A 27,770-nucleotide genomic window follows, 5' to 3' on the forward strand; every position below is an offset into this window, starting at 1 on the left:
TACAATAAACTACATGTGTACAAAAAAGTAAGTTTCTATCTTCAATATCTTAGGAGGAAAAAAATAAAATAGGGAGTTCATTTCCGTCCACCCTGAAAGACCTTGCTCGGCTCAGATGAAGCTCTGCAATTTCAAGACGCAGCCGAGGTTTTTACAGCTTGCTGGATTTTTTTTCTTCGGGAGCTTCCCTTCCCTTTTCTCTTGCGGTTTTTTTTTACAACTTCTTTAATTTTTGCCTCCTGGTAAAAATATCTGTACAAGATTATAAACCAGGTCAAAATAATTCCAAAAGTCCATGTAGGTATATAGCCTTACTAGTGCATGCATGCCTGCATGAAATGGAGGTCTCCCCAAAGACCTAACCCACTCAACGACTCCAGGGCTATAATGTGCTTGGTGAGTGCATTTGTGTCCTGAGTTAGATCTCACGCCTTTCGGTGTAGTTGCGGGTTGACTACGGTCGGGCACCACTCTTTGCTGCGAGTCGTTTGGGGGCTTCTTCTTCTTCTTCTTCTTCTTCTTCTTCTTCTTTTTTATCGTCTTCAGTCTCTGGCTCAGAGCTTCAGGTGGTGACTAAAGAATTCTTGTCGCTACGTAGTTAGTGAATCGGCTAGTTCATTGAAACTGCGAACAGAAGAAGATTTATAAAGTCCTTGCCTTGACTTACTCTCACCCAACAGGTCGGTAGGTACAGTCACGGACACTGCTGGGTTGTAATGATTCCATTGAAAGTCAATGCATTCATTACAACCCAGAACTGTCCATGACTGTACCAGGGCTTGCTCTGAGTTGATACCTTCCTGGAGATGAGAGCTGCTCGAAAAGGTTTGGTTGCCGACGGGCATTGACGCGAGCATATCGAATGAAAAGAAGCCCAGAAGAAGCAGAGAAGGGGGAGGGGGGCGAAGAGGAAGCAGTCACCTACTTTTCTTTAAAAAAATGGAAAGAAATTTTTAATTTTCATGTATGCCGATATTTGATTGATTTGCTTCATTTTACTTCCCCTCTTGTGCTACTTTTGGCTAATTTGCGAAGATGGGGATGAGTGATGATATCATGAAATTGATAAATGGACACTCGCAAAGATCCATGCCCAGGTCAGGATTAGAACCCGGGGCCCATGGCGTCGTAGCGCGATGTGCAATGTGTCCGGAGCCCCCCCCCCACCAAATTCCTTTATTTTTTGTGGATTCTGAAAATAACATCTACTATTTTTTTTCCACACTGAGTAGTATATCAGCTGAAATTCTGACTTCAGTGAGAAACTGTTTTGGTGCAGTAAGTGAAGTTCATGTGTATCTTTTTTTAAAAAGAAATATGTATGCAGAGGTGAAATACTAAAAACAAATATATTGCATTATGTACTAGACATTAAAAAAAAATATTGTCAATGTGTAAAACTCGATTTCTAGAAAAACACGATTCACTTTATGTTTTTGTTAAATTTCTTAAACTTTGTTAATTAAGCGGAGCTGTCCGAGTGAATCTTCTAGCCGAAATTGAAAAAGGGGACTTCCTTAATTGTAATCTTTATCTGAGAAAAGTTTTTCAGTTTTTCTATGCAGTTGTCTATGGATTTCGAGCCCTCATCACAATTTAGCCTCTGCTCTTTTTTAGCCAAGAGACGTCGCAGAACTGCTTCAGAGACTAAGTAAAATTTCAAATGAAGAGTTCAGCGAAATACTTCATACTTCTTCTGAAAAGTGTCAACAGACATTTCATTCTGAAATTACGGTTCGGAGAATAACAAACCACAATAATAATAATAATAATATTCAAGATAACTATCATCATATTATTAATGAGGGGGGACACGTCATTGGCCTTGTAGGATGGGAACCCCTGGCTTGCCCCCTCCCAAATTTTCTTTCTGGATACGCCCCTGCTTTGACTTTTGTAACCTGTGTGTTTTCATGTTTAAACTTAGAGGTTTATTAAGGAATATTAGTGTAAATTGTAAATGATCCACAGCAAAAAAAGAAAGCCAATTTGCTGGCCATGCATGTAACACGTTCTACGAGTTCTAGCTTACATTGAAATAAAGTAACTGTAAAAGTAACTGTACATTGAAATAAAGTAACTGTAAAAGTAACTGTACATTGAAATAAAGTAACTCTAAAAGTAACTGTACATTGAAATAAAGTAACTGTACATTGAAATAAAGTAACTGTACATTGAAATAAAGTAACTGTAAAAGTAACTCACAGTTACTGTAATTCGGGTAGTTTTGAAAATTCACTGTCGAAAAGCCTTGTTTTTAGCCCTCTAAAATCGTTCTTTCTAGCAGGAGCAGTGAAATGCAGCGTAATGCAACTCAAATATGTGGCCCCATAGACCTAATTGGAAGTCGATCAAGCATCTTCACTATGCATGATGCTTCGAAACTCTCCAACTAAATGTACCGAGTCTGTATCAGGATAGACGTCGCGCCAGATTGTCTTCAGGATGACATGTTTACAAGAAGTCAGCTGAAAGGGTGCTGAAATGCCCAAGCTTTAGGGAGTAGACGAACGTCCTCATTTGAATGATCCATTTTAGCAGTCCATCGCTGTTGGCGTAGTTAGCCCTTTTCACAGTCTGCAGACATGGATGTTGCGAGGGAGCGCGGCGTTGACCCCCCCCCCCCACACCTTTGAAATTTGCATCACCCGTATGAAGTTGAAAAGAAGGAAAAAGCTTTTACAGTTGATAACAGAAAACGTCAGAGTATTCCAATAAAATAATGTGGAATGCAGAAATCAGGCCCGAACTTTACTTTGTCATATTCTATCAAGTAATCCAATTTTCAAAGAATAAACGTTTACATGAGTTTTCAAAAGTCCAAAAATGAGATTACTCCATCAGAGGTCACAAAAACTTTGCCTAAAATTTCTCCCTTACTTTCAAATATTTTTCATCAACTGAATGTGGCAACTTAATAAAATAAAGTTAGCATATATTAAATGTATGAAATGCACAAAAAAAAATAGAGAAAACGAATTGTTCTAGATAATCGCTCAGCTTATGGGCTGAATAGATGAGTCTTCCCAAAGACATAATAATACATTGGCAATAAAATAATGTGTTATTAATTGCTAATACTGTTTGTTTTATATTATTATTATAAATTCTACTATTCAGTTATATTAGATGGACTGACCACTGTACTAAAATATATGACGAGTGCCATGTCTGCAGGAGTTCACTGTAATATTCAGGCTGGAATCGTTTCTGAATGAGCAGACACATCTTCGAAAAACAAAATAATTTGAATTTCGATTAAATTCCTGTGAGGGGTAAGTTCCTCTGGCCCTCTACAAATTCTATTCATATTTTATCAAAAAAATAGTAAGGACATATTTTTAGAACACACTTAAATATCCTCTATAAGCATTTACACACAACTTTATGTTTAGCCGAACTAGCTTGTTTCTGCATGCTATAAACTTGAGGCAACCTTGAATCAAGCAACTTGCAGCAAACTTGCCTTGTCGCGTTTGCTAAAATCTCACTTCGCGAAGATATGACACAAGAACAATATCTCACGAGGCATGCCGTATCAGGCTAACTTTGGCAAGCTACATTCAAGCCATGGTAAAGTCCGCGTCCTCATCTCAACGCCACTGTACTTCAAAGGAAGATCCGAAACATCAGTTTCCCTCTGTCAACATGTCAAGTCCACGTGGAGCTCAGTATATCCTTCCATCAAACGTTTCCCACCAATAGCGTCCGTTTTAGGAACTGGCAACTCTTGTCAAGTTCACGTGGAGTAACGAGATATTGCCAATTCAGTTTCTTTAGAGATTTCATAACTGGAGGTCGCGGTTATCTTTGCTGGGATGTGTTATTGTGTTGTGCTATTTTATATACAACGTGCAGACCTTGGGAGTATAACGTCGCAGAGATTAAATGGATGTCTAAAGACTGCAGGCAAAATTGACAACAGCAGAAAAAAAAGTTGCTGGCTCGAAACCAGCCACGACTCCAGTCGGCTTCCTCTCTAGCTATGTCAAATATACCGAACTGGCGTTCCTATGAGAACTTAAGCTATAAGCTTCACACAAGGTCGCGTGCAATCTGAACATTGTGACATTTTTTGCATCTGTTTATTATAAAATCATTACAACATCTCCATTCTCTCGCTCTAGGTGAATTACGACGATAAGAATTATTGATTGTGAAATTATCAGTCAACACAATAAAACATCCATTACAGACCTAGACTCGAGTCTAAAACTTTTGGAGTCAAGTGATAGTAAAAGAAAATCTTACCAACTCATGAACTATAATGAAGTAGAGAAGGTGCACGGTGATTCCGAATGCGACGTTCATTGTTATTTATCAGTTATGCATTTTAAGGAAACTAATGAATTTTGCGGTAACAGATTTTGATAACTATAAACAAACCCAATATCCTTGGTCTTGATTACTTATAAGCTGGTTGGACACGATTCAATGGCGATATCTTATCACTGACCTTTATGACGTACGAATTGATATTAGTAAACAGACCGTCAGTTATCCTGAAATCCCACAAACTCTACGGAGATTATTTGGCACCGGAAATTAAACAAAAATTTTGATCCATATTCTTCTCAAACGTAAATGTTGGAAACACCGAATAACTAGCGTAACGCAATTCTAAAACTGCGTTGGGATCGAACCAACAACCTTGAATCTTCGATTTGGAGATGTAGTTATTCATCATTCATCTTATAGATGGTTATCACTCGCTCGCTTGGCCTAAATGTGATATATGCGAGGGGTTATATTCAAAGGAATGGCAAAAGAATTCACATGTGCAATAATTGGATTTCTGTACTCTCCATGACTGAACCGATATGGATTTTGATAAGAAGAGGATAATACTTGCCTCAGAAATAGACAGTAGCGTGCAGGGACCATTTAGATAGCCTAAGGACTGAATATATAATTTTTAAGTAAACAATAGTACATCAAGGGGCAGGCTTTCCTTGATAAAAACACCGCACGCCACTGCTTTGCGGCCTTTTTGTCTTTCACGGGCTCCGCAAAAATGCCTCTCGACACTTTCGGGGAGTCTAAGTATCCTGGGAATTATGCAAAATTCGAATTGCATGCCGAAGCAGTGCTTCGGTAGCTTACCTTGTATGCACGCCACTGCAAATAGATGAAGGTTATTCCCACACTTGGCCTCTCAATTGTCACTTGTCTGACCTTCCTGTCAGAATTCAATCTGTTCACGCACCAGTGTCCAATAATCGCTTCTCACTTCTCTTCTCTCTCACACAATCCGCAGTCCTTACTCTCTCTCGTATTCTCGTCAACTGATCTCGCTCCCTCACGATTCCAACGCTCATTCCATAGCCGCCTCTCAAGTCACTAACCTAACGTTTGCCTAATTGCTTATTCCGCATTCCTTTCTCTGCTTCCTGCTATGTTAAAAATAACATAAGACTTGTAACTTCTTACCCAATACCTTGGGTACGATACGCTAGGAAACTTTTTTTCTGCATCAGAAACGGAATATGGTGTTCTTTACCGATTTCGGTACACAGTTTTCGAAAATGGTCACCAAAATCGTGTAGCACGTCGCATGTTGTTTATTTATTTATTGTTTTGGATGGGGAAGTTAAGGCACAAGTCCTTCCTTCCACTTAACCATCCCTACTTTACATTATAGAAAAATTGATTATAACTGCGACATATTAAACACCAAAAACCTTTTAATACCTAAGAAAATAAAAACACAGAAGAGAAAAAAGAAAAAACACAGCTGTACATAGTAAGAACATATATATACAGGGTGACTGGTAATTAGATGTATTCCCTGAAAGGGGTTAAAGTAGAGACAATTTGCAATAAATTTGACCATATGATACCCAGTCCGAAAATTAGTAGTTTTCGAGATAATCGAATTTCAATTGTTTTTTTAAAAAATGACAATTCTCCACATAAAAAAGGTGAATTGAGAAAAAACTGCTCATTGTATGGAACTTATTTCAGCGTTTTCTGATAGCTAACAAATAAGTGGTTCGTTAAAAAAAAGTTTTCCCAAATAACAATCACATGTAAGTAACGGGTGAGTCTAAACTTACAAGTGATGATAAAAAAATGAACTCTTAGTTTACTTGGCAACGTATTAATAACAAAAATGGTATGACACGAAGCGTACAAATTACTTACATTACTTCCTTGTGACATCTGCTATCCAACAAGGTACAAATGTTGCTAACATTCACATTTGTGTACAAGAAATAATACTTCATTCATCTTCATGTTGATGGAATCAATGAACAATACAATTAAAGAACATTACACGTCTTGCTCAAAGTGGGCACCTCCATTACGAATGCAGGCACACAGTTTTTACGGACATTTGGTCACTTAACTCGTAATGTGATGGTGTCTTTGATGTGTTGACCAGCTGTTAAGATCCTCTCCCTGAGCTCTTCTTGCGAGTTTACCGGTGTCTTGTCATGTGGGTCCAAGTGTAAAAGTTGCAAGGGGTGTGAAATTGGGGGATCGAGCCGGCCAGGGAATCGGGCCGCCTCGGCCAATCCATTTCTTTGGATAATTTTCATTCAGCCACTGTCGCACGCCCAGGCAGAAGAAGTATGGATGGGCGTAACCAACAATCATCATTTGATCGAGCCATTTTTCCTGCCCCAAATCTTAAATGGCATCACTTATGAACATATTTTGAGGAACGGGATGGCAATGTTGTTGGAGGATGTGGCTCTAGCTATAAGACGTGACATGATTTATCAGCATGATGACTGCCCAGCTCGATCCCCCGATCGATCTGACGCCTTGCGACTTTTACATTTGGAGCCACATGACAAGACACCGGTAAACTCGCAAGAAGAGCTCAGGGAGATGATCTTAACAGCTGGTCAACACATCAAAGACACCATCACATCACGAGTTAAGAGGCCAAATGTCCGTAAAAACCTGTGTGCCTGCATTCGTAACGGAGGTGCCCACTTTGAGCAAGACGTGTAATGTTCTTTAATTGTATTGTTCATTGATTCCATTCACATGAAGATGAATGAAGTATTATTTCTTGTACACAAATGTGAATGTTAGGAACATTTGTACCTTGTTGGATAGCAGATGTCTCAAGGAAGTAATTTACGTAATTTGTACGCTTCGTGTCATACCATTTTTGTTATTAATACGTTGCCAAGTAAACTAAGAGCGCAATTTTTTATCATCACTTGTAAGTTTAGACCCACCCGTTACTTACATGTGATTGTTATTTTGGAAAAAACTTTTTTTAACGAACCACTTATTTGTTAGCTATCAGAAAACGCTGAAATAAGTTCCATACAATGAGCAGTTTTTTTCTCAATTCATCTTTTTATGTGGAGAATTGTCATTTTTTTTAAAAAAAACAATTGAAATTCGATTATCTCGAAAACTACTAATTTTCGGACGGGGTATCATATGGTCAAATTTATTGCAAATTGTCTCTACTTTAACCCCTTTCAGGGAATACATCTAATTACCAGCCACCCTGTATATATATATACAGGGTGTCATTTTAATGGCGCCCACGGACCATTGATTCGTATAGAGGACATCAAAATGAACAACTTTTCTCAGTAACATTTTTCTCATTGGTGCGTCGATTCGACGCTACAGCCGTTCAAAAAAGACCGATTTGCCGCCTGGGTGCTGGCAACCCAACACAACATTTGATCGTATCTGTGACGTAATTTCCTGCGGCGAAACGGCGCACGGCAGGGTTGAAACGAACACACAAATTTTGTGAAAAATGACAAACTACCAACCATATTATTAGTTGTAAAACGAAGCGAGAAACGCGTCCAGTAGACCGAACATCATAGCGTACCAGCTAGAAGATCAGCAGTCATCTCAGGGGAAGGGGGAAGTAAACCAACGATATGAGAAATGGTAAATAAGTATTCTAAATGAAGTGTCAATATCGGATTTTGTCTCAGCCTACATGTCAAATATCAACAACAATAAATTTTATTGGACTTACAGCTTACACGTGGCTGTTTACGCCCAACTACATGTCAAATATTTGCAAATCTCGTTGCAAGGTTGATATCTACAGGTTTGTGTCCAGATGCCTTGTGGTACTTTTGTGCTGATAACGGTAGTATCCAAGGTTCACGTTGTTACATTACGACTAAAACATGTACAACCACAGCAGCAATGTAATGATGAATCAGTAGCGAATATACTGCCCTGTTCACAGTCGCAAACTATTACATGTGTATCCTGTGCGTAGATAATCACAGTCGTCGGGCAGCTTGTATTACTACTACTTATATCCCCGTATCTTTTAAACATTTTTGACACTTGCCTCATAATGCCCTGAATATACATTATATGTGTTGCATACCTTTGCAATTTTGAGTTCTTTCATTTCTATTTTGTCATCTGTTCAGTGTGTCACAGACAACTAGTATCAGAAGGACGAAGTGGATAGTATTTGACATGTAAGCTGAGACAAAATTCGATATGACCACTTCCACTTGAATTCTATTTTCTTTCTACCATTTTTCGTATCGTTTGTTCACAGAAAAAATGCGTCCATTTTTGACATACGTGGTTTCTATTAATAGGCAATGAAACAATTATTGAGAGAAATTAAGATGCATTTTCGTCTTCAGGTGTTGAGGAAGGAAACAGACTGACTGGAAAAAAAATTGTGGTGTTATTGATAGAGTGTTGGTTAGCGTATAGAGCTTTCATCAGTGAGGTCTAGGTTCGATCCCCACCAAGGACATTTTTTTTATTATTTTCTATTAGTGAAGAAGTATGTAATATTGTTTTCTAGGCATTTTGACGAAAGGATACACATCAAATTTGTTCGTTTAATCTGTATTTTCATTCTTCTAATAAGTTCTCTATCACAAGGGGATATAGATATTTTCTATCTAGGCGATGGATATATTTTCAATGGTTCCGAAACTACGATTCTCCAGTCCCTTCCACCCATTTGTCTTATTTATTTACTTTATTCATATCAACTCACGAAATACAATGAATCTAACGAAAACACACAGATATAGTTAGAACAAGAAACACACCTCGCGTCGATGGTTCCAGACTCGAGTTGTGGCTTTTTTGCGAGGGTGATTATTCCTTTGTATATGTTTACCATCTTTGTCTAAAAAATATTCCTCATTATTGCCGTGATTAACCTAGGGAGAGACCAAAGCGACTAAAATAACAAAAGTACAGAAAATGCACGACACATCTGGCTAAGCATGTTATACTTTGGGAATTAGCAATCTGAAAATTAACTCGTTTCAGTCGACTACTTGCGAAAGAGTTACGTGTTGTCTCATTTGGAGTGTTGGTTATCGTGTCGGACTAGCATGCGGGCAACCCGAGTTCGAGCCCAGCGTGAGGAAAGTTTTTTTTTTCTTTTTGTCTAATTTCATCCAACCTTATTTAAAAAACGTCCTCCTCCGTAGCCGAGCGGGTTAAGGCGTTCACTCGTCTTGAGATCGTTCACTGCGGGACGGCGTAGGTTCGGCTCTGGTCGGAATTTATTCGGCCTACGTATAGGGCCGGTGGCAACCCACCATCGTGAGGAAATTGGGGAGCTCCGAGTGAGTGAGCGTTATCCGGTCTCGAAGTCCTACAACGGCTGGGGTCGGTCGGGCTGACCACCCGTCCCCCTAGTCTGGCTGCAGATCTCCACGCCCCCTTGGTGGCTCGCCTGGGAGGGAGGCCAGCAGTCGGTAAGCCTTGGTTCGATATTGGGCTGTTGCGCTATTGGATTATTATTATTTATAAAACTGAGGTTTTTTCTGCAAAACCTTTTGAATTGCATGCCACTTCGTATGTTGGTAATCTGAAACCAGCAAAGATGAATATTTGATGTTCCGAAGCGACGATGTATTTGTGTATGTGTTGAAAAAACGCAGTCATTTATTAGCAAAAAACATGCAGCCAAGGCTCGATGTTTTGAGAATGAACTTGTACATTGTCGCCTCTCATTCTTTGCAGGTTTTCATTATGGATATGTCCACTTGCAGGTGTGTCGATGAACTCCACACTGTGCTTAACTCTGAGGTGCGTGTACCCTGCTCCCTGCAAGTTTATATATGCTTTCCAGCAATCTGAAATAATAATTGTTCCAGGAAGGATGAATTGTCGTATTACTTGCAGGAGAGTTTGTTCGTTGCGGTTTTCTACAGGAACCATGAAGAAACGTTCACTGTTCTCCCTTTCAATTCCTCCAAATACCCACTGACCCCCAAAACTGGACGTGCCCTTCTATTTAAACATTTTTTGGTCTTTCCGAACTTTGCTTCATCAACTTCTACAACCACACCCGGACCTCCTATTGGTCTCGAATTCGCAATCACCTATTCTTCGCACACTTGTCTGCAGTGGTTTGACCAATCCACAATTGTTCCTGGACAGATGTTCAGTTCGAATTCTATGAATTGTTGTCTTGGGTAGGGCATCAACAACCAAAGCTTACAAAATTTCACGATCTTCGGTACACTTACTTTACTTTGTCCTATAAATGTACCTGCCTTGCAGAGATTTTGAATCCACGTGGAAATCTTTTATACATTAATTTACCACGCCCCTGGACTCTTTTCGTACATATATACAGCCATTTCCCATCCCGTGCAATGTGTAGCTTACATATACTAGAACATTTAGGACATTCCATTTCTTACTTCACGATTCCATGTTCAATTAAAAAATCTCGTGGGTCTTCAATATCCGGGAACATTTTAACAACGCAACCTTGACTCGTCATCTTGTCAAACTACCATGTGGTTGCTACACTGACAGGGGGTTACATAACCGAACGCACGGAACATTTGATTGGCAATGGTGGCACGAGCTATCGTGCAATGGAGATGCATGAATGACGAAAAATACCTTACTTACAGGCCAAATAATTTGCACGATTCGAAAAAACAATTTCCCCTGCTTCAAAAAGTCCACAAGAACGCAATTCCGTAAGTACTTTCTCGTCTTTTCTCCTGTAAATTTGAAGAAATCCGTCTCCGGCTTATCTAATCGTTACCAACTTTAGTGATGCCGTGCAAGCACAGGTTCCAAATCATGATATTGATATTCGGAGATGGGCTTTGCAAACTAAAGCTGAATTGGACGTTTCTCGGTTTACAGCGTCACGGTTTTGGCTTTAGAAATTCAAGAAAACAAATCACATCGTGTCCCGGAAGGTCACCAAATTTGTTAAATGCACAGATGCTGGCAAGAGAGAACATGTTCAGAACGAACGTGACGGCTTTGTGGATACTGTTAAATCATGTATTGCACAGTACTCTGTCGCAAATGTGTTTAACTCTGATCAAAGTGGTTTTAATTTAGAAATACACAGTGGTCGCACCCTAGCTCATGGCCGTATTTAGAGGGGGGTTTCTAGGGTTCAACCCCCCCCGAAACATCTGACATGTTGGATTAAAGGAAGTTCAGAAACCAAAATCTGTAACTATTTTCAATTTTTTTTTTCGAAGCATCACACAAATACAAGGAGACAATGTTGAAACGATAGAGCTAGAATTTTCATACATTTGGAATTCTGAAAGTTGAGTGAAACAGGATTTATTCTCCGAATTGCAGCCCACCCATGACCCCTCCATTTTCATTTATGCTGTCCTCTTTCCAGTTTAGTTCCTGCGTCACAAAGAAAATACACTGAAAATTCCCTTACGATTGTCCCAAAATTTTCTTTCCAACTTTAAATTCCCTGTCCGATAAAGTTGAAAATCCCCCTTGATAGGAGTTCAAACCTAGGATCTCCAGTTTCGTAGCGCATTACGCGATTGAGGTTACAATCCATGCACCAGGCTAAGTTTTTAAAGAGAGTAACTGGTTCCACACTTTTCAAAATTCCAAAAATTAAGTTATAGGGTCAAACAACAAAAACTTTATGACTAAAATTTCTATTTAAATTTTAGAGCTTTTTCTTGAAGGTATCTTAAAATTTGATAACAAAGTATAATAATTGTGCATTTCAGTACACACTGTACGAAAAAAAAACAACTTGTGATCGATATTCACTCATCTGCTGAATTGAGTAATCCCCCTTAAGGATATAATAATAATAATAATAATAATAATTATTATTATTATTATTATTATTATTTTGGAATAAAATTGTTTTATTATTATGAAATTTTAATTATTGTTATTATTTCTATTATTCAAATTTCTGGCGACGCCCATGGGAACAATTATGAATGAACCCCCCCCCCCCCCCGAATTTTTTCTTGCCTACGGCCATGCCCTAGCTATTAAGGGAACGAAGAAAGTGGAAACTATTGTGCAATCTGTTGCATCCACAACACACAGCTACACCATTCAACCAATTATTTCGGCCGCGGGAGAGGTGTTGTCTCCTCTCTTTCTTGTTCTGAAGGAACCTGGAGTTACCTTTGGACCCTATGTCAACCGAACACTGTTCCGTCCAGCAAATGTGTTCATTGAAGCCTCTACATTGGTGAAACTGACAACAAATCACTTTAAGACCTGGCTCAAGGAGGTGTACTTCCCAAACACAGGTGATTTCGGTGCTCTGCTATTGGATTTGTGGAATGGACATAGTGATATTGTTATGCGAGAGGTGACACCACGGGACAGAAACATTACCCTGTTGACAATACCTAAAGGATTGACTGGCACTCTCCAACCATTAGATGTGTATGGATTTAGGATTTGGAAAAATTTCGTGCGACGGTTTTCCGATCTTGTCCTGTTACTACACAGTGACATTAATCTCCACCTACGCAATAAAATTATCAAACTACAATCACTCACACATAACCAGTTGTCCTCACCCAGGTTTCGACACGCCTTCCAATACGCATGGTATAAGAGTAGGTATCTTTCCGAAAGGCCACTTCCATTTGAGAATCCGGTGGCATCCTGTTTTGGTGGTGACAGTAATCCAATATGTGATGTTTGTGGTGCAGTGGCAGTAATCACATGTGCATGGTGTAATCAAACATTATGTTTAAATCATTTTTTTGAGGAGTACCATTACTGTGACGAGTATGTACATTGACACCGTGGAAGCAGCAATAGGGGCGGTTTTCAATGTGATGCATGGGTGCTTGTCTTTACTTTGTGTTGGCAGATCGGTTACCATAACGTTGTTTCGTGTTACTTTCTGGTAGTAATAAATGTTTTATACATGCTGTATAGTCATCTATGGAACTGTGTCCTTGGCTATGGATATCACCTATATGATATCTAGGTGATGCTGATAGGGTTATGGTTCCCGTGTGCGGCTATTTTGATGCTCAGTTACCCTGCTTTGGTCCGTCTATTGTTATGCCCATGCCTATCCGGGAACAACGGTGTCTATGAATTCGGCATCTCTCTACAATTGCACTGCGTTTGGTACCGACAATCCCAGTGGCGCAGGAACGTTTTTCATTTAGGGGGGTACAAAATTCAGTCTCCCATATATATATACACACACACACTCCTGCACGTATGTAGAAATACATTCTGGGGGGTACAACCAAGTGTCGCAATAATAATACATAATAATAATGAGAATAATTAAATTAAAATATTAATTAAATATGTAAATTACTTAATGTTAATTATTATTACATGAATAGGTAAAAGATAGTAAAAGAATAGATGTATAACAGCACGTACTCATTATCTAGCTTTCGTGTAGTTAAGATCGCCAAGATTTGCATAAAAACAACTGCCTTGGTAAGCATTTAATGTCAAATAGAAAAAGAATTGAATATTTATTGAATAACAAAAAAGGAGTTAGATCCAATTAACGAAAAGTAAAGTTACTGATCAGTATTTTATGGATATCATTATTAGTACTGTGCATAAATATTTGGAACACTTCAAAGCCGTATCAGCGAAATTTATTGCCTTCCAATAAGTTAAGCGGAAATAGCCATCGATTATATATTTAATGCTACACAATTATATTTTGATTATTTACTTTTACTACATGGTAAGTATTTCGGGGGTGGGTCCGGACCTCTTGGACCCCCTCCAAATACGTCCTTGATACCTAGGTATAATGTGAAGCCATGAGAAACATTCTATTTTAGAACAACACACACGAATGTCCTGTTATTTAATGCAAAATTTGCATAAATATATTTTTCTTTGTTTTTCTTAGATTTTTTTTAACAGATTTTAAAACCTGATAACAATTGTGAAACATATAAAGCTCTGGACCTCGTTCTGGGCTTATTTGGATTTAACGGAACGGAAAATCAGGAGTTCGAAATGTGAAAATTGCGAACGAAGATACATCTATTCATTTTAATACAGGTTGAGATTAAAGGTGGTGAGGAGGATCTTAAGCCACCCCAACCAAGAATAATCATCTTCCACCCACTGGATCCGTATATCATACTCATAGAGTTCTACTTCAGATCAGTTCATTCTAATTTTAAAGGCACATAGCTACGCATAAAAATATATTTAAACAATTTATGGCAGATGGCCACATCTATAGGCGTTGTATTAAAAAAGAAAAAAAATAACAGTTGAGATGGTTCCCGGTCAACTCGTAAGAAATCTAACTTTGAAATATTTGTGAAACATTTGACAAAGCATTTATTTGTTATATATTTAGTTGTACCTGACACTCTTCAAGCACTGAAAGTACTATCATTACATATACAAAACCTAAATGCTTCAGATCTCAGAGGAAGCAAGGAAAGCCATACGCTGAAAAGTTTTTTTTTTTGTTTTTTTTTTTCAATCTTTTGTGGACAACATGAAGAGCCGGCCAAGGTTTATTTTCGCATGGAGTGGTATTAAGTGCAGATACATACGTGTGTTTTAGGGTGACATGTCAATTCCTTGTTTATGTGAAAAGGTAAACTTTAATGTATGCAAAAGCATGCGCGTCACAGTTAAAGATTTTTGAATCTACAAAGAAAATCCAAAGCACATCCCCGCCTCGCTGGCCTCCATGGCGGAAGGGTTATAGCATAGTGCGCTATGACGCCAGAGGTCCCACGTTCGAAACCCGGCCTGGGCATGGGTGTTATTTGTGAGTGTCCATCAATTCCATCATATCATCACTCATGGCAGAAATGCGAAGTAAAATACACAAAATAAATCAATCAAACATTAATATCTCACTCCAAAGACCTAGCGAATCCAATCCAAAATCTACCAATAGAACCTGCAGTGAGTCTCATTTATCTCGTGCATTCATCTGACTAATGAAATTGTCTTACAGTTTGACTTTAGTGTTTAACTTAAAATGGCGTTGTGTTTGTGTTGCATGCGATATCAAAATCAGATTTAGGCAATTAATGTCCAATTATAAGTATACCTAATACATAGGTAAAATAAGTCCCCCCTCTGATAAAATCGCAGATTGCACCCTGTTTAAATGTCTAGGAAAAATTTCATTTCACCTAGGAATGATATCGCAATGCGATGAGTCGAAAATTGTCACAGCTTCATGTCTCCTGTGTGGTGGGGTCCTTCTCGTTCTTGTTTGTGCTTATTTTTGTTTCGGATTCCACTCTGAAGTTGTTAGAACATATTCTAGATTCACTTCATGCTCAGTCTGGACTCTATTTTACAAAAAATCTCTTAATATATAAGTTTAAGTATAGTTTTCCGAACACCCTCTTACAAAGTTATGGAAAATATGGGTGAGGTACAGGAGTCTATTGTACCCCCCAAGTTGGTCTGTCGTACCTCGTCTCGTTCGTGTAATTATTTCGTTTAGGAAAATTCGATTTTAAATATTCAAAAGAAAATGGGGCCAGTCATACACTCTTCTGATGAAGATTTGTATTTCATCTTCGAATCGACGTGACCACTTCTTTAGAAAAGTGTACCCACCATACGCAAAGGAGAATTCGTATGCATTCCATCGTTCCACACACATTTTAAACAATTTTCATCTCCTTAAAGAGGTATCCAAGAACATAGGTCAATGAACTAACTAGTAGCAAGCATTATGTAGTAGAATCTTACAATGGTTTGAATTTCTGTGGTAAAGATAATGCTTAAGTTATAAAAAATATTCACTTTTTTATTGGGCGAATTTAAAATAGGTTCATTTAACAATAGCACCTTGCGTCTGCTGTCAAATTACCAAAGGGGGGGTACAGGGGGTACAACTCGATTTACGGGTTTAGGGGGTACAGTACCCCCCTTCAAAAATTTGGGGAGGTACAATGTACCCCTGTACCCCCCCCGTTCCTGCGCCACTGGACAATCCTACAGCTCTGTGCTGTGTGTGTTCCAATCAGTGGCGGCTCGTGGTGAACCATAGTGGAGGGGCGATAGCTCACAAATTTGTTATATTGATTTGCTTTATTTTACTTCGCCTTTTGTGCTACATTTGGCTGATTTGCGAAGATGTGGATGAGTGATATGATGAACTTGATGAATGGACACTCACAAACATCCATGCCCAGATGGGGATTCGAACCCGGGACCCATTGCGTCGTACTGCGATGTGCTAACCACTTCGCCACGGGGGCCGGCACAAATTTGCTCTACTAGTAATGTGAGTTTAAATTATGACTTTCGTATAACAGCCAACGTGATAAGAAATTGATACGTTCGTGTTTACCGAATATCATGTTTTACACGTTTGCACATATTATAATAAATTAATAATTATTTAACAGTAATACGAAGAAGATGGAAGAAGAAATAGAATTCTAACAGATTTAGTCGTTTAACAGAGGGGAAAATTCAGAAGAAAGGATATTAATTTTTACACAACTTGATAAGCACAATGACGAAAATTTACGTGCATTGATCGTGAAAATTTCTAGTAAAAAAATTACACAGAAAAAGTTTCCTGTCCAACATGACTAATTGATATATGAAATAGGGCACCAAAATAAATGTCTCACTGGATAGGTGATATCTGCGTTACCAGAAGCTCTACAGTAAAAACTTCAAACTTACCAGAAATCTTCTTCAGACATGCTTGTAATTAATGCTTTTGTCCTTCAACGCGAAATTTGCGAGTGAACTCACGGCCTTTCTTCTTTGACACTTATTCTAGATTCAAATTAGGCCTAGGTTTTTTATGTATATTTTTTCATCCAGAATTCAGAATTCTGGTAGAAAAACTTCGCACCAACAATTTCTCCACTCTGTTCATCGCGACGGAGCCAAACGCACAACTACAGCACACAAGTACCGAAAAAGCTTCACTTTTCCATGGAAAACTAAGAAACAACAAGTGTCAATACTATCGTCTTCCCATCCGGTCGTTTTATTGCTTCGGGGTTGCCAGACAATTTTGCCAAATTTTAAAAAAAATTTAGTTCACAGGTTTCTGTAGCGGCTCTTGATGAGTTTAGAATTTAGATGACGAGTTTCTAATTTATTTTACGTCCGTCTTGTCACATTATCAGGATTTTTTTCGAACGTGCTAATCAAAACATCTAATTAAATCTACATGATGTACTCCACATCATTGTAATCCAAATGTACTTTTCACTAAACTCAGAAAAAATACAACGCATATATACGATAATTTTGCGTGTAACAAGAATCTATAGCCGACTTCCGTGGCTAGCATACCGCATTACAAAGCCACAGCTCCTGGGTTCGAATCCCGGCATGTTTTTTTCTTTTATTTTTTGTGACTGCTCTCCCATCAATTTCATTATATCATCACTCATCCTCATCGTCGTGATTACCGAAAAGTAGCAGAAAGCGACGGTAAATAACAAAAATCAAGCAAGAGTCTGTACATTTTCAGTTACCGATATTTTCTTTTCTCATTGGAAATTGCGTTATTTATTGCTCTACTCTTATGTCATAAGAGAATAAGATTATGGAATACAGAATGATATTTTTCAACGGTTGGTAATTTTCTTTCTTATGTTAACTTCATTGCTTCTGGCAACTCTTCATTGTTTACCGTTCTCCGAAGAAAGAGCCAGTTTTGCCTATGGGGTGTTTGTTTCGGACGACAAACCCTCCGTCCTCCCAGCCACAGATCCCGCGCGTGTTATTCCTTCAGTTCCCCCGCCTCTTACCCCGCGGGACCGCGCCTGATAATGCTCTACGTCTCGTAAAGTGGGAGGACGGCGCCCCGCCACATTTCCCTCCAAGTTCCGTATTCCCCTGCACGGTGGCGTGCAAACTTCGCAATTGTCGCGGAACAATGAATACAGAACCGACGAACCAACGATCTATAAGCAATAGAATATTTGCAATTCAGACAATGTAAAAGCTAATATATAAATGTTAATGTAATGTTTGTTCACTTGTGGTTACACACGGCAGTGCGGCGTCCGTATCGTCCTTATGAGCAGCCGCCCCTGTTTCCAATTATAATAATATGAGCCTGTTCTTCCTATGCCAGATTTACGTGGTTTCGGAGTCAGATCCCCACTTCAATCTGTCCTCATCTTGACATTTGAGGGGGGGTTATCCCCTAAAATAATTTTTTAGCCGAAACAAAAAAAACAGGTATTTCTTCCTTTGGCCCCCTCTATGCACCTGCCAAGTTTCATGGAAATCGGAGGGGGACACAGGGGTCAGATCCCCACTTCAATTTGTCTTCATCTTGACATTTTAGGAGGGAGTTTGCCCCCTAAAACCGTTATTTAGCCGAAACGAAAAAACACGTATTTCTTCCTTTGGGCCCCTCTATAACTTTCATGGAAATCGGAGGGGGACACAGGGGTCAGATCCTCACTTCAATTTGTCCTCATCTTGATATTTGAGGGTGGTTTTGCCCCCTAAAACAGTTTTTTAGCCGAAACAAAAAAACACGTATTTCTTCCTTTGGACCCCTCTATACACCTGCCAAGTTTCATGGAAATCGGAGGGGGACACTTAGATAACGTCCCTTGTAAGTAGAAAGAAATAGATACAGAATAGGTAATACTTGTAATAATTATTGATTATTATGTGAATGGAGGCAGGGAGCCGCGGTGATTTAGTCGGTAGGGTGTTTGACTGATACGAGACCCGAGAACGATTCCCGATGTGTGTGATCTAAGGTCGGAATTTTTCCGGCCTTGTCCCTGCATGAAGCGACTCTGGGGTTCACCCAGCCTCAAATAAATGGGTTCTTGGGGACAACCCTTGGGGTGGGCCAAGTCGGCCGGAGTGTGATGCTGATTACACATCTAAAATGACGCGATCGAAGATGTGTGGTTAATGGAACGGTGAAATGTGCAATGGGAACTTTACCTTACCTATATGAACAGTAATGAGAAGGTGTAAGAAAATACATTTAATAAAACACATCCCTCCTTCTATTTACTTAAGACCACTATTCATTTTTATCAGAAAGAGGTTCTACCTAGAAAATTAATGATAAATAAATAATAAAATGAGATATTTATAGATTAACGAAAAGTTCGATTGATTGATTTGTTGTTTTGAGTCCACTTTATGCACAGATAGGCTAATCGGGACTGGGCCTACAGTTTAAAGTGGGATCCGAACCACTATGTGCTTCCACTGGGTATTAAACACGAGACCTTTGATTACAAGACGACGACGAGATTAACGAAAATGTTGATATTTCCAGATGATAAAAATGTAACGTATTTTTATCATCACCATGCACTAATTTCCGCAGCCACTGTCAATACAAAACTACGTAATTCATTCAATAGCCGGAACGCCAATCACAAATGAATAGACATGGAAACTACGTACTTTGATTTGATTTGGTTTATTTTACTTCGCTTTTCTGGCACTTATGGCTAATTGCGAAGATGGGCACGAGTGATGGATGATATGATGAAATTGATGAATCGACTCTCACAATCATCCACGCTCGGATTCGAACCCGTGACCCTTGGCGTCGTAGCGCGATGTGCTAACCACTCCGCCACGGGTGTCGGCTCGTGGAAACTACTACTACTACTACTACTAATAATAATAATAATAATAATAATAATTAAAAACGTATTTAAACAATGACATTTTATTTATTATATTATCAGTGATTTTTTCTGTGAAGAAAGGTTTCGGTACTCTCTAGGTTACTTTGTTTTATTATTATTTATTATGTTCATCATAAAAATTACTCTTAAATATTGTGGTATGTTCATAAATGATCGTGCGGGGTGTAAGGAGTGACCCCTTCTCAAGACACACAAATGTCAACCTCACCGGACTCCATTATTCAGGGGCGTCTGACTCCATGGGCAGTATAATCCTCATTGGGACTTGTGTTATGTGCTGCCAATATGTATTTGTGATTGTTCTTCATCTATATACTCGTATATATCTTACCACCATTTTACCTCGTCTTCACAATTAGCCAAAAGTGGCCAAAAGCGCCAAGTAAAATAAAACAATTCGTCATTGGAATGATTATATATTATATTATTATTATCATTATTGCATCCTATAAACACAAGATCTATCGCATCTGTCACTCAGGAAATTAGTTTCTCAGTTAAAACTTAAATGAATTGCACTGACTGAAATGTATATTTTCTTCTAAATTTCGGACCACCCACCGACAAGAAACAAATATAGCTCTCTTTCGTCTTTACAAGGTGTAACAAAGGGCAGACTTCGTGTATTGCGTCGCAGCAGGAACTGAGTTCCGCCGACAAACGGAGTTCCGGAGCGTTCCGGTTCACTTTAAACCCTGCATACTGCACTCAAGTATTTTGGTTATTTAATTTTAGTGTTTGGCAACTTTTTCCTGGGGAGCTTGATACCCCCGGACCCTCCCTCTAAATACGACGTTGCATACAAAAACTCCAACAACAATTGCATACACATATGTCTGAAAACTAATTGAAAACATTCGTGGCTCCAATGCGCTTCCATGTAAAAAGACTGGCGAAGGAAGGCAAGTGCTTCCGCGATGACGTCACAGAATTCTCGACCGCGGGGTTGTTAGAAAGCCCAGTTATGGCGGGACCTTCTCAGGCAGGGAGGAAGACTGATTCCACGGACCTTGGGCTGAACTCATGTTAAGCGTACGCCGTATAGTGGCAACCATGCCACGCGTCCCTGAATTTTTTACGTCAGAGCGATTGTTTTATCTGTTGGGTTGCATAAGTACAGGTTAGATTTTCAGCGCTTTCGAGCTAATGTTTATGAGGAAAAGACTACTTTTTTTATTATGGCTGAGCCGATACTTTCACCGAATACCAGCGATACCGATACCCATGCTTGAAAATTGTAGTAATTAAAAGTTGTTCAAAATAAAAGAAAACTTCGAATTTTGAGTAACTTCAAAGATAATTAGACACTGAAACTGTCTCGCGGCATTTTTGCGTAGTCCGTGAAATACTAAATTCGGGAAAAGTATCAGCAGGCGTGTCTTCCCGTTTCGCCCAGTACCGAAAATTTTGTTTTATTGGCCCAAGTGATAACACGCGCCAGAACGGAAGTACCGTTTCGCCGAGAGGGAATTTTTAAAAGATGGTTTGAATGTGAAGGGAAATGTGAAAGTAAAGAGCCAAATCAGGCGTGGCTTCCAATATCAACAATAGTATTAGCCAGTGACGTTAGGTTAGGTTAGGCAACCACAATAGTTCCGCGACATCCTTCGTTGAATCTCCAGTACGATTTGTTAGGAGATCGAGAGTGAATTGAATATAGAAAGGGCACGTGGCTCTACACGATTGGGAATTTTTACTTTCACATTTCCCTCCGGGCGAAATGGTAACGATGAATGGATAACTTCCGTTCTGGCGCAGGTTATCACTTGGGCCAATAAAACAAGTTCTTCAGTACAGGGCGAAACGGGTATGAATCATCGGCAGATATGGATAAATAAATTCGGTACCTGCATTCGTGTCGGCTCAGCCGTGGTAATTTAGTGGTTGACAAATGTCAAAATCAGTTGTTTTCAGATTTTTGCAACAAGTATTCTCTAAATAAGGGGAGACAACCATGTAAGACATCAAAATTTTAGTCTTGTATATCTTGAGAAGCCTGAAATTGTACACGGACATCCAGATATATTAATCTCCTCCTTGTTTATCTTTCCAGGAACTGTAACTAACGTATGGGCGGCCCGTCGAGTGAACGTCACAGCTGCAGAAAGCCCTGGAGCAGGGTCCCTCGCAGCGCCGTCACCGCGGAGTCTCGGTTCAGCAGACCCCCAGAAGCCACCTTCATGCACGACCCCACCGTCGCCACCCTTAGCCGCTTCCGACTCCAGTTTCGCCGGGATCTGCAGGAATGGCCGATGAGTTGGACGCAGACGGTGAGCCTGCGGCGTCGCGGAGTCAGGACTGTGTGAAAAGTGACCCCAGGTTGTGCGACGACGATGCTCAGCGTGGCGTCAGGAGGAACCAGTCCGACCCTTGCTTGTCGGTGGACCGGGAGCTGGCAGGAGGCCTTCCCCTGCTAGACGTGCTCGGTGGGGCTGCAGACAAAGGGTACGGGAGCTCCCAGTATCTCGACCCTCGTAAGCAGAGGACGTGCACCAGCCCCCTGCTTGGGAAATCCAGCAATGCCAGCTTGCATGTCCAGTTCCAGAAGGCCAAAGCCAGCCCCCGACCCACCGACACCGTCGTGGTGGCCAACGGAAACGTCCATCTTGCTCCCAAGTGGCAGCAAAATGGACACCAGTGCGCGGGAGTTCCAAGTCCTGGGAACAACGGCAGCGTCAAGTTCACGCTGGAGAACCACGCTGGAGTCAAAACCTGCACGGACAGCTCGTCGTTCAGCACGAGCAGCTCGGAGGATTCTACGTTCCAGTTCGAGCCGCAGCCCCCTGACGGCGGATGGGGTTGGGTGGTGGTTTTTGCTTCGTTCCTCATCAACCTGATCGCAGACGGCGTTACGTTCTCATTCGGCGTGATTTTCGTCGAGTTTCTCCACTACTTCGGCGAGAGCAAAGGGAAGACTGCGTGGATCGGCAGCCTCTTCATGTCCATACCGCTCTTGTCCGGACCCATCGCGAGCTCCTTGACGGACCGGTACGGATGTCGCAGGGTAACCATCGTCGGCGCCATCTTGGCCGCCCTGGGGTTCGTCATCAGCTCCTTCACGGATACCGTCGAGCTGCTCTTCATCACCTTCGGGATCATCTCTGGCTTTGGGTTGTCCCTGTGCTATGTGGCTGCAGTGGTGATAGTGGCATACTATTTCGAGAAGAGGCGCTCGTTTGCAACTGGCCTCTCCGTCTGCGGTAGCGGCATCGGAACCTTCATCTTCGCCCCCCTGACGCAGTACTTGATCGACGAGTACGGCTGGAGAGGGACCACGCTCATTCTCGCAGGGTTCTTCCTCAACATGTGCGTCTGCGGGGCCCTGATGCGCGACCTCAAGTGGACCAAGAAGAAGAACCGAAGCATCAAGTCCCTGAAGACTGCGACGTCCAGCGAATCCTTCTCGACGCGCAGCCAGCCCCTGGCATCATACCCGAGCGTCGAGGAGCTGCGTCGTCTCCTGAAGAAAGGCGAGATCCCGCAGTGCCTTCTAGCCGTCGGCAACGACGTCAACGACGTGCATGGTCGCCTGTGCAGCTCCCTCGTCAGCCTGCCGACGTTTGTGAAGAACGGCGAGAAGGTGCCGCTGGAGGTCTTGGAAATGCTCAGTGCCAACAAGAACGTGTACAACGTCATCCTGCAGAACTACCCGAGCCTCTTGATATCTCGCAGCTACAGCGACCATGGAAAGCTGAACAACATGCAACGAGAGCATGATCAGACTCGTATACCTGTGACATCGGCTAGGTTTGTCAGCTCTCCTCCCCCATCCCGTGCACGTGCAAGGTCCCCGAAGAAGAGCCTGTCCCCCGATGCAGTTCCTCCAGAGCAAGAACCCCTCATCCCCCCAACGATCGACACCCCGAAGATTCAACCAAAGGTAGGCCAGTCTCCCACGGAGCTGCCAAATATGGTTCCTAGTGATGAAGCCAAATCGCCGCCCCTGCCCCGTTCGGAGTCTTTCATGTGGATCAAGCGATCCCGACAGTTGAGCCAGCGTAGGGTGCCCACGGCATATCTCAAAGACCTTCGTATGCACAGGTAAGTCTTGTTTTTCCCATGTGACAAAACATCGTATTTTTAATGAGCCCGCTTGGGATGTTTCAGTACTCTCTGGATAATTTGGCAAGTCTTCTGATAATGAGGCCGCAGCAGTTCCTAAGACAAATCATCATATCACTCCGTATTTGTTCAGGAGAGGTAGGTAATTACTGGCTGTTAATTCGTACCGAATGAGATTGGACGTTTTCAACTACTGGTCCCCCTCACCCCCACCCCTTGCCCCCGTGTCCTGGATTGATTCCACTTTTATTTTCTGAACTTCCTCAACCTTGGGTTTTTAATTAGATTAGTGGAACTCTATTCTTACTGGGCCAGCAGTTGACCTTTGCTTTGTGATGTTTTTGTTTCATTACTGGAAACAGGGTGATAGACAGTGTGCCTACTATTATCTTGATGAGCAAGGAGTCGTTTGGCACTTTACAGGATTTTGTCTATACTTGAAACTAAAGCACAGGGCTCCTAATATATTTGGGATGCAAGAGTTTTTTACCCTCGTAGTGTTTCTATATTTCCTTTAAAGTGTGCCTAGTTTTCCTTCAAGGTTGTTGGGAATCAATCTTTCTGATGTCCAGTGGATTACTATACTCCATGAACTTAGTCTTTGTGGTTATTTTTTTTACCTTCATAATTTTGCATCTGTTGGAGTGTACATCCATAAACATCATTTGTCACTGTTTCCAGTCTGTGGCTTGGCCAGCATAGAAATCAAGCTGCTTCTTCGACTTCTGAACTTCATCACTCTTCTCTTTCCAATGTGTTTTAGGATATCCTCCTTTTTTCACACATTCTCTGCTACGTAATCTTTCCACCGGACGTCTTAATTTTCCTTTGGCCTTTCCCCCACTTCTTGCGCTGTGTATACTGCTGCTGGCAGTCTTATAACTTGATACCCTTCATATGTCTTCAATAATGCCTGAGCTCTGAGTCAAATATAATTTCTTATTCCGTCTATCCATAAAAAATTTCATCTCCAGTGCCTGCATCTTACTTCTATCTCTCTTGTCTCTGCATAAGTGCATAAGAGATGTTATGTTGCATTTTGTCTGCGTCATTCGTGTACTAAATCTTTGCAGTGTCTACTAAACAGGAATTGTGCTGTAAGTGTTCACTCCTGGAATTCTATGTGATTTCTATATGCATGTTCCTCAAACACCCCATCAAATCTATAAATTCATAAAGATGTTTGGGATATATTTATGAAGATTATATTGCTGTTATTTTTACTTACGAAGTGCGGGATATTGTTAAGAAGATTCATGTGTTAATTAGAGAAAGAATAAAAAGGAACACCACCAAACCTTATTTTACTGACAAGGGAGGTTATCTAAGTGACCCCCTCCGATTTCCATGAAACTTTGCAGCTGTATAGAGGGTCCCAAAGGAAGAAATGCGTATTTTTTTTTGTTTCGGTTAAAAAACGGTTCTAGGGGGCAAACCCCCCTCAAATGTCAAGATGAGGACAAATTGAAGTGGGGATCTGACCCCTGTGTCCCCCTCCGATTTCCATGAAACTTGGCAGGTGTATAGAGGGGCCCAGAGGAAGAAATGCGTGTTTTTTGTTTCAGTTAAAAAACGGTTGTAGGGGGCAAACCCCCTCAAATGTCAAGGTGAAGACAAATTGAAGTGGTGATCTGACCCCTGTGTCCCCCTCCGATTTCCATGAAACTTGGCAGGTGTATAGAGGGTCCCAAAGGAAGAAATGCATGTTTTTTTGTTTCGGTTAAAAAACTGTTCTAGGGAGCAAACCCCCTCAAATGTCAAGATGAGGACAAATTGAAGTGGGGATCTGACCCCTGTGTCCCCCTCCGATTTCCATGAAACTTGGCAGGTGTATAGAGGGTCCCAAAGGAAGAAATGCGTGTTTTTTTGTTTCGGTTAAAAAACGGTTCTAATTGGCAAACCCCCCTCAAATGTCAAGATGAGGACAAATTGAAGTGGGGATCTGACCCCTGTGTCCCCCTCCGATTTCCATGAAACTTGGCAGGTGTATAGAGGGTCCCAAAGGAAGAAATGCGTGTTTTTTTGTTTCGGTTAAAAAACGGTTCTAGGGAGCAAACCCCCCTCAAATGTCAAGATGAGGACAAATTGAAGTGGGGATCTGACCCCTGTGTCCCCCTCCGATTTCCATGAAACTTGGAAGGTGTATAGAGGGGCCCAAAGGAAGAAATGCGTGTTTTTTTTTGTTTCGGTTAAAAGACGGTTCTAGGGTGCAAACCCCCCTCAAATGTCAAGATGAGGACAAATTGAAGTGGGGATCTGACCCCTGTGTCCCCCTCCGATTTCCATGAAACTTGGAAGGTGTATAGAGAGGCCCAAAGGAAGAAATGCGTGTTTTTTTTTTGTTTCGGTTAAAAGACGGTTCTAGGGTGCAAACCCCCCTCAAATGTCAAGATGAGGACAAATTGAAGTGGGGATCTGACCCCTGTGTCCCCCTCCGATTTCCATGAAACTTGGCAGGTGTATAGAGGGGCCCAGAGGAAGAAATGCGTGTTTTTTTGTTTCTGTTAAAAAACGGTTCTAGGATGCAAACCCCCCTCAAATATCAAGATGAGGACAAATTGAAGTGGTGGTCTGACCCCTGTGTCCCCCTCCGATTTCCATGAAACTTGGCAGGTGTATAGAGGGGCCCAGAGGAAGAAATGCGTGTTTTTTTGTTTCTGTTAAAAAACGGTTCTAGGATGCAAACCCCCCTCAAATATCAAGATGAGGACAAATTGAAGTGGGGATCTGACCCCTGTGTCCCCCTCCGATTTCCATGAAACTTGGAAGGTGTATAGAGGGATCCAATGGAAGAAACACGTGTTTTTTTTGTTTCAGCCGAAAATCTGTTTTAGGGGTCAAAAACCTCCTCAAATCTCAAGATCAGGACAAATTGAAGTGAGGATCTGACCCCTGTGTCCCCCTCCGATTTCCATAAAACTTGGCAGGTGTATAAAGGGGCCCAAAGGAAGAAATACGTTTTTTTTTTTTATTTCGGCTAATAAACGGTTTTAGGGGGTTTTTGAGGCAAAACCCGCCTCAAATGTCAAGATGAGGACAAATTGATGTGGGGATATGACCCCTGTGTCCCCCTCCGATTTCATGAAATTTGGCAGGTGTATAGAGGGGCCCTATGCCCCTGCTTCATCCTATGACATATTTATGTGATTAAAGGGTCAGATCCCCACTTCAATTTCTCCTCATCTTAACATTTGAGAGGGGGGTTGCCAATAAAACAGTTTTTTTTAGCTGAAACACAAAAACACGTATTTCTTCCTTTGGGCCCCTCTATACACGTGCCAAGTTTCATGAAAATTGGAGGGGGACACAGGGGTCAGATCCCCACTTCAATTTGTCCTCATCTTGACATGAGGGGGGGGGGGGTTGCCCTATAAAACTGTTTTTTTTTTAGGCGAAACAAAAAAAACACGTATTTCTTCCTGTGGGCCCCTCTATACACCTGCCAAGTTTCATGGAAATCGGAGGGGGAGACTTAGATAACTTCCCTTGTGAGCAGGTACTTTACAGTATCTAGTAGACAAAGCAAAGCAGGTGATGGTGCTGGGATTGATGTCATGCTCCATCGTTTATCACTTTATTGGTGTGGAAGCAGATAGTCAGAAGATTATTGAAGGTGTTTTGATTTTATTAAATATTATTTTGTAGAAATAATAACATTCCTCAGTCTGTACTTAATTACTGTGAACAAGCCAATACATATAATGATTTTTTTTCATGCCCATGAAATTCATTGGTTCAATATTCATGTACTTATGGAAGAATGTACAAAGAACTATTCCTAAATATTTAGTATAAAGTTTCAGTGGTGGCTCTGAATTAGGTGAAGGGTTAGTAGGAAGAAAATGTGATAAAGGAGAAAAT

The 27,770-nt window shown here is 40.9% G+C and overlaps 1 protein-coding gene across 2 annotated transcripts in view; it reads left to right on the forward strand.

Annotated features, from left to right (window-relative positions):
* The window catches only part of LOC146004690 (monocarboxylate transporter 14-like), a 262,852-nt gene that overhangs the window by 213,570 nt on the left and 21,512 nt on the right, over positions 1-27,770 (forward strand). For both annotated transcript variants that reach the window (XM_083143632.1, XM_083143631.1), the window contains exon 2: positions 21,901-23,888. In XM_083143632.1, the coding sequence (XP_082999758.1) occupies positions 22,093-23,888 (1,796 nt within the window). In that variant the 5' untranslated portion in view covers positions 21,901-22,092. The remainder of the gene's footprint in view (positions 1-21,900; positions 23,889-27,770) is intronic.

The sequence above is a fragment of the Lepisma saccharinum genome, chromosome 22 (genome assembly GCF_977018435.1).
Source record: "Lepisma saccharinum chromosome 22, izLepSacc3.1, whole genome shotgun sequence".
In the NCBI taxonomy this organism is placed as follows: Eukaryota; Metazoa; Arthropoda; class Insecta; order Zygentoma; family Lepismatidae; genus Lepisma; species Lepisma saccharinum.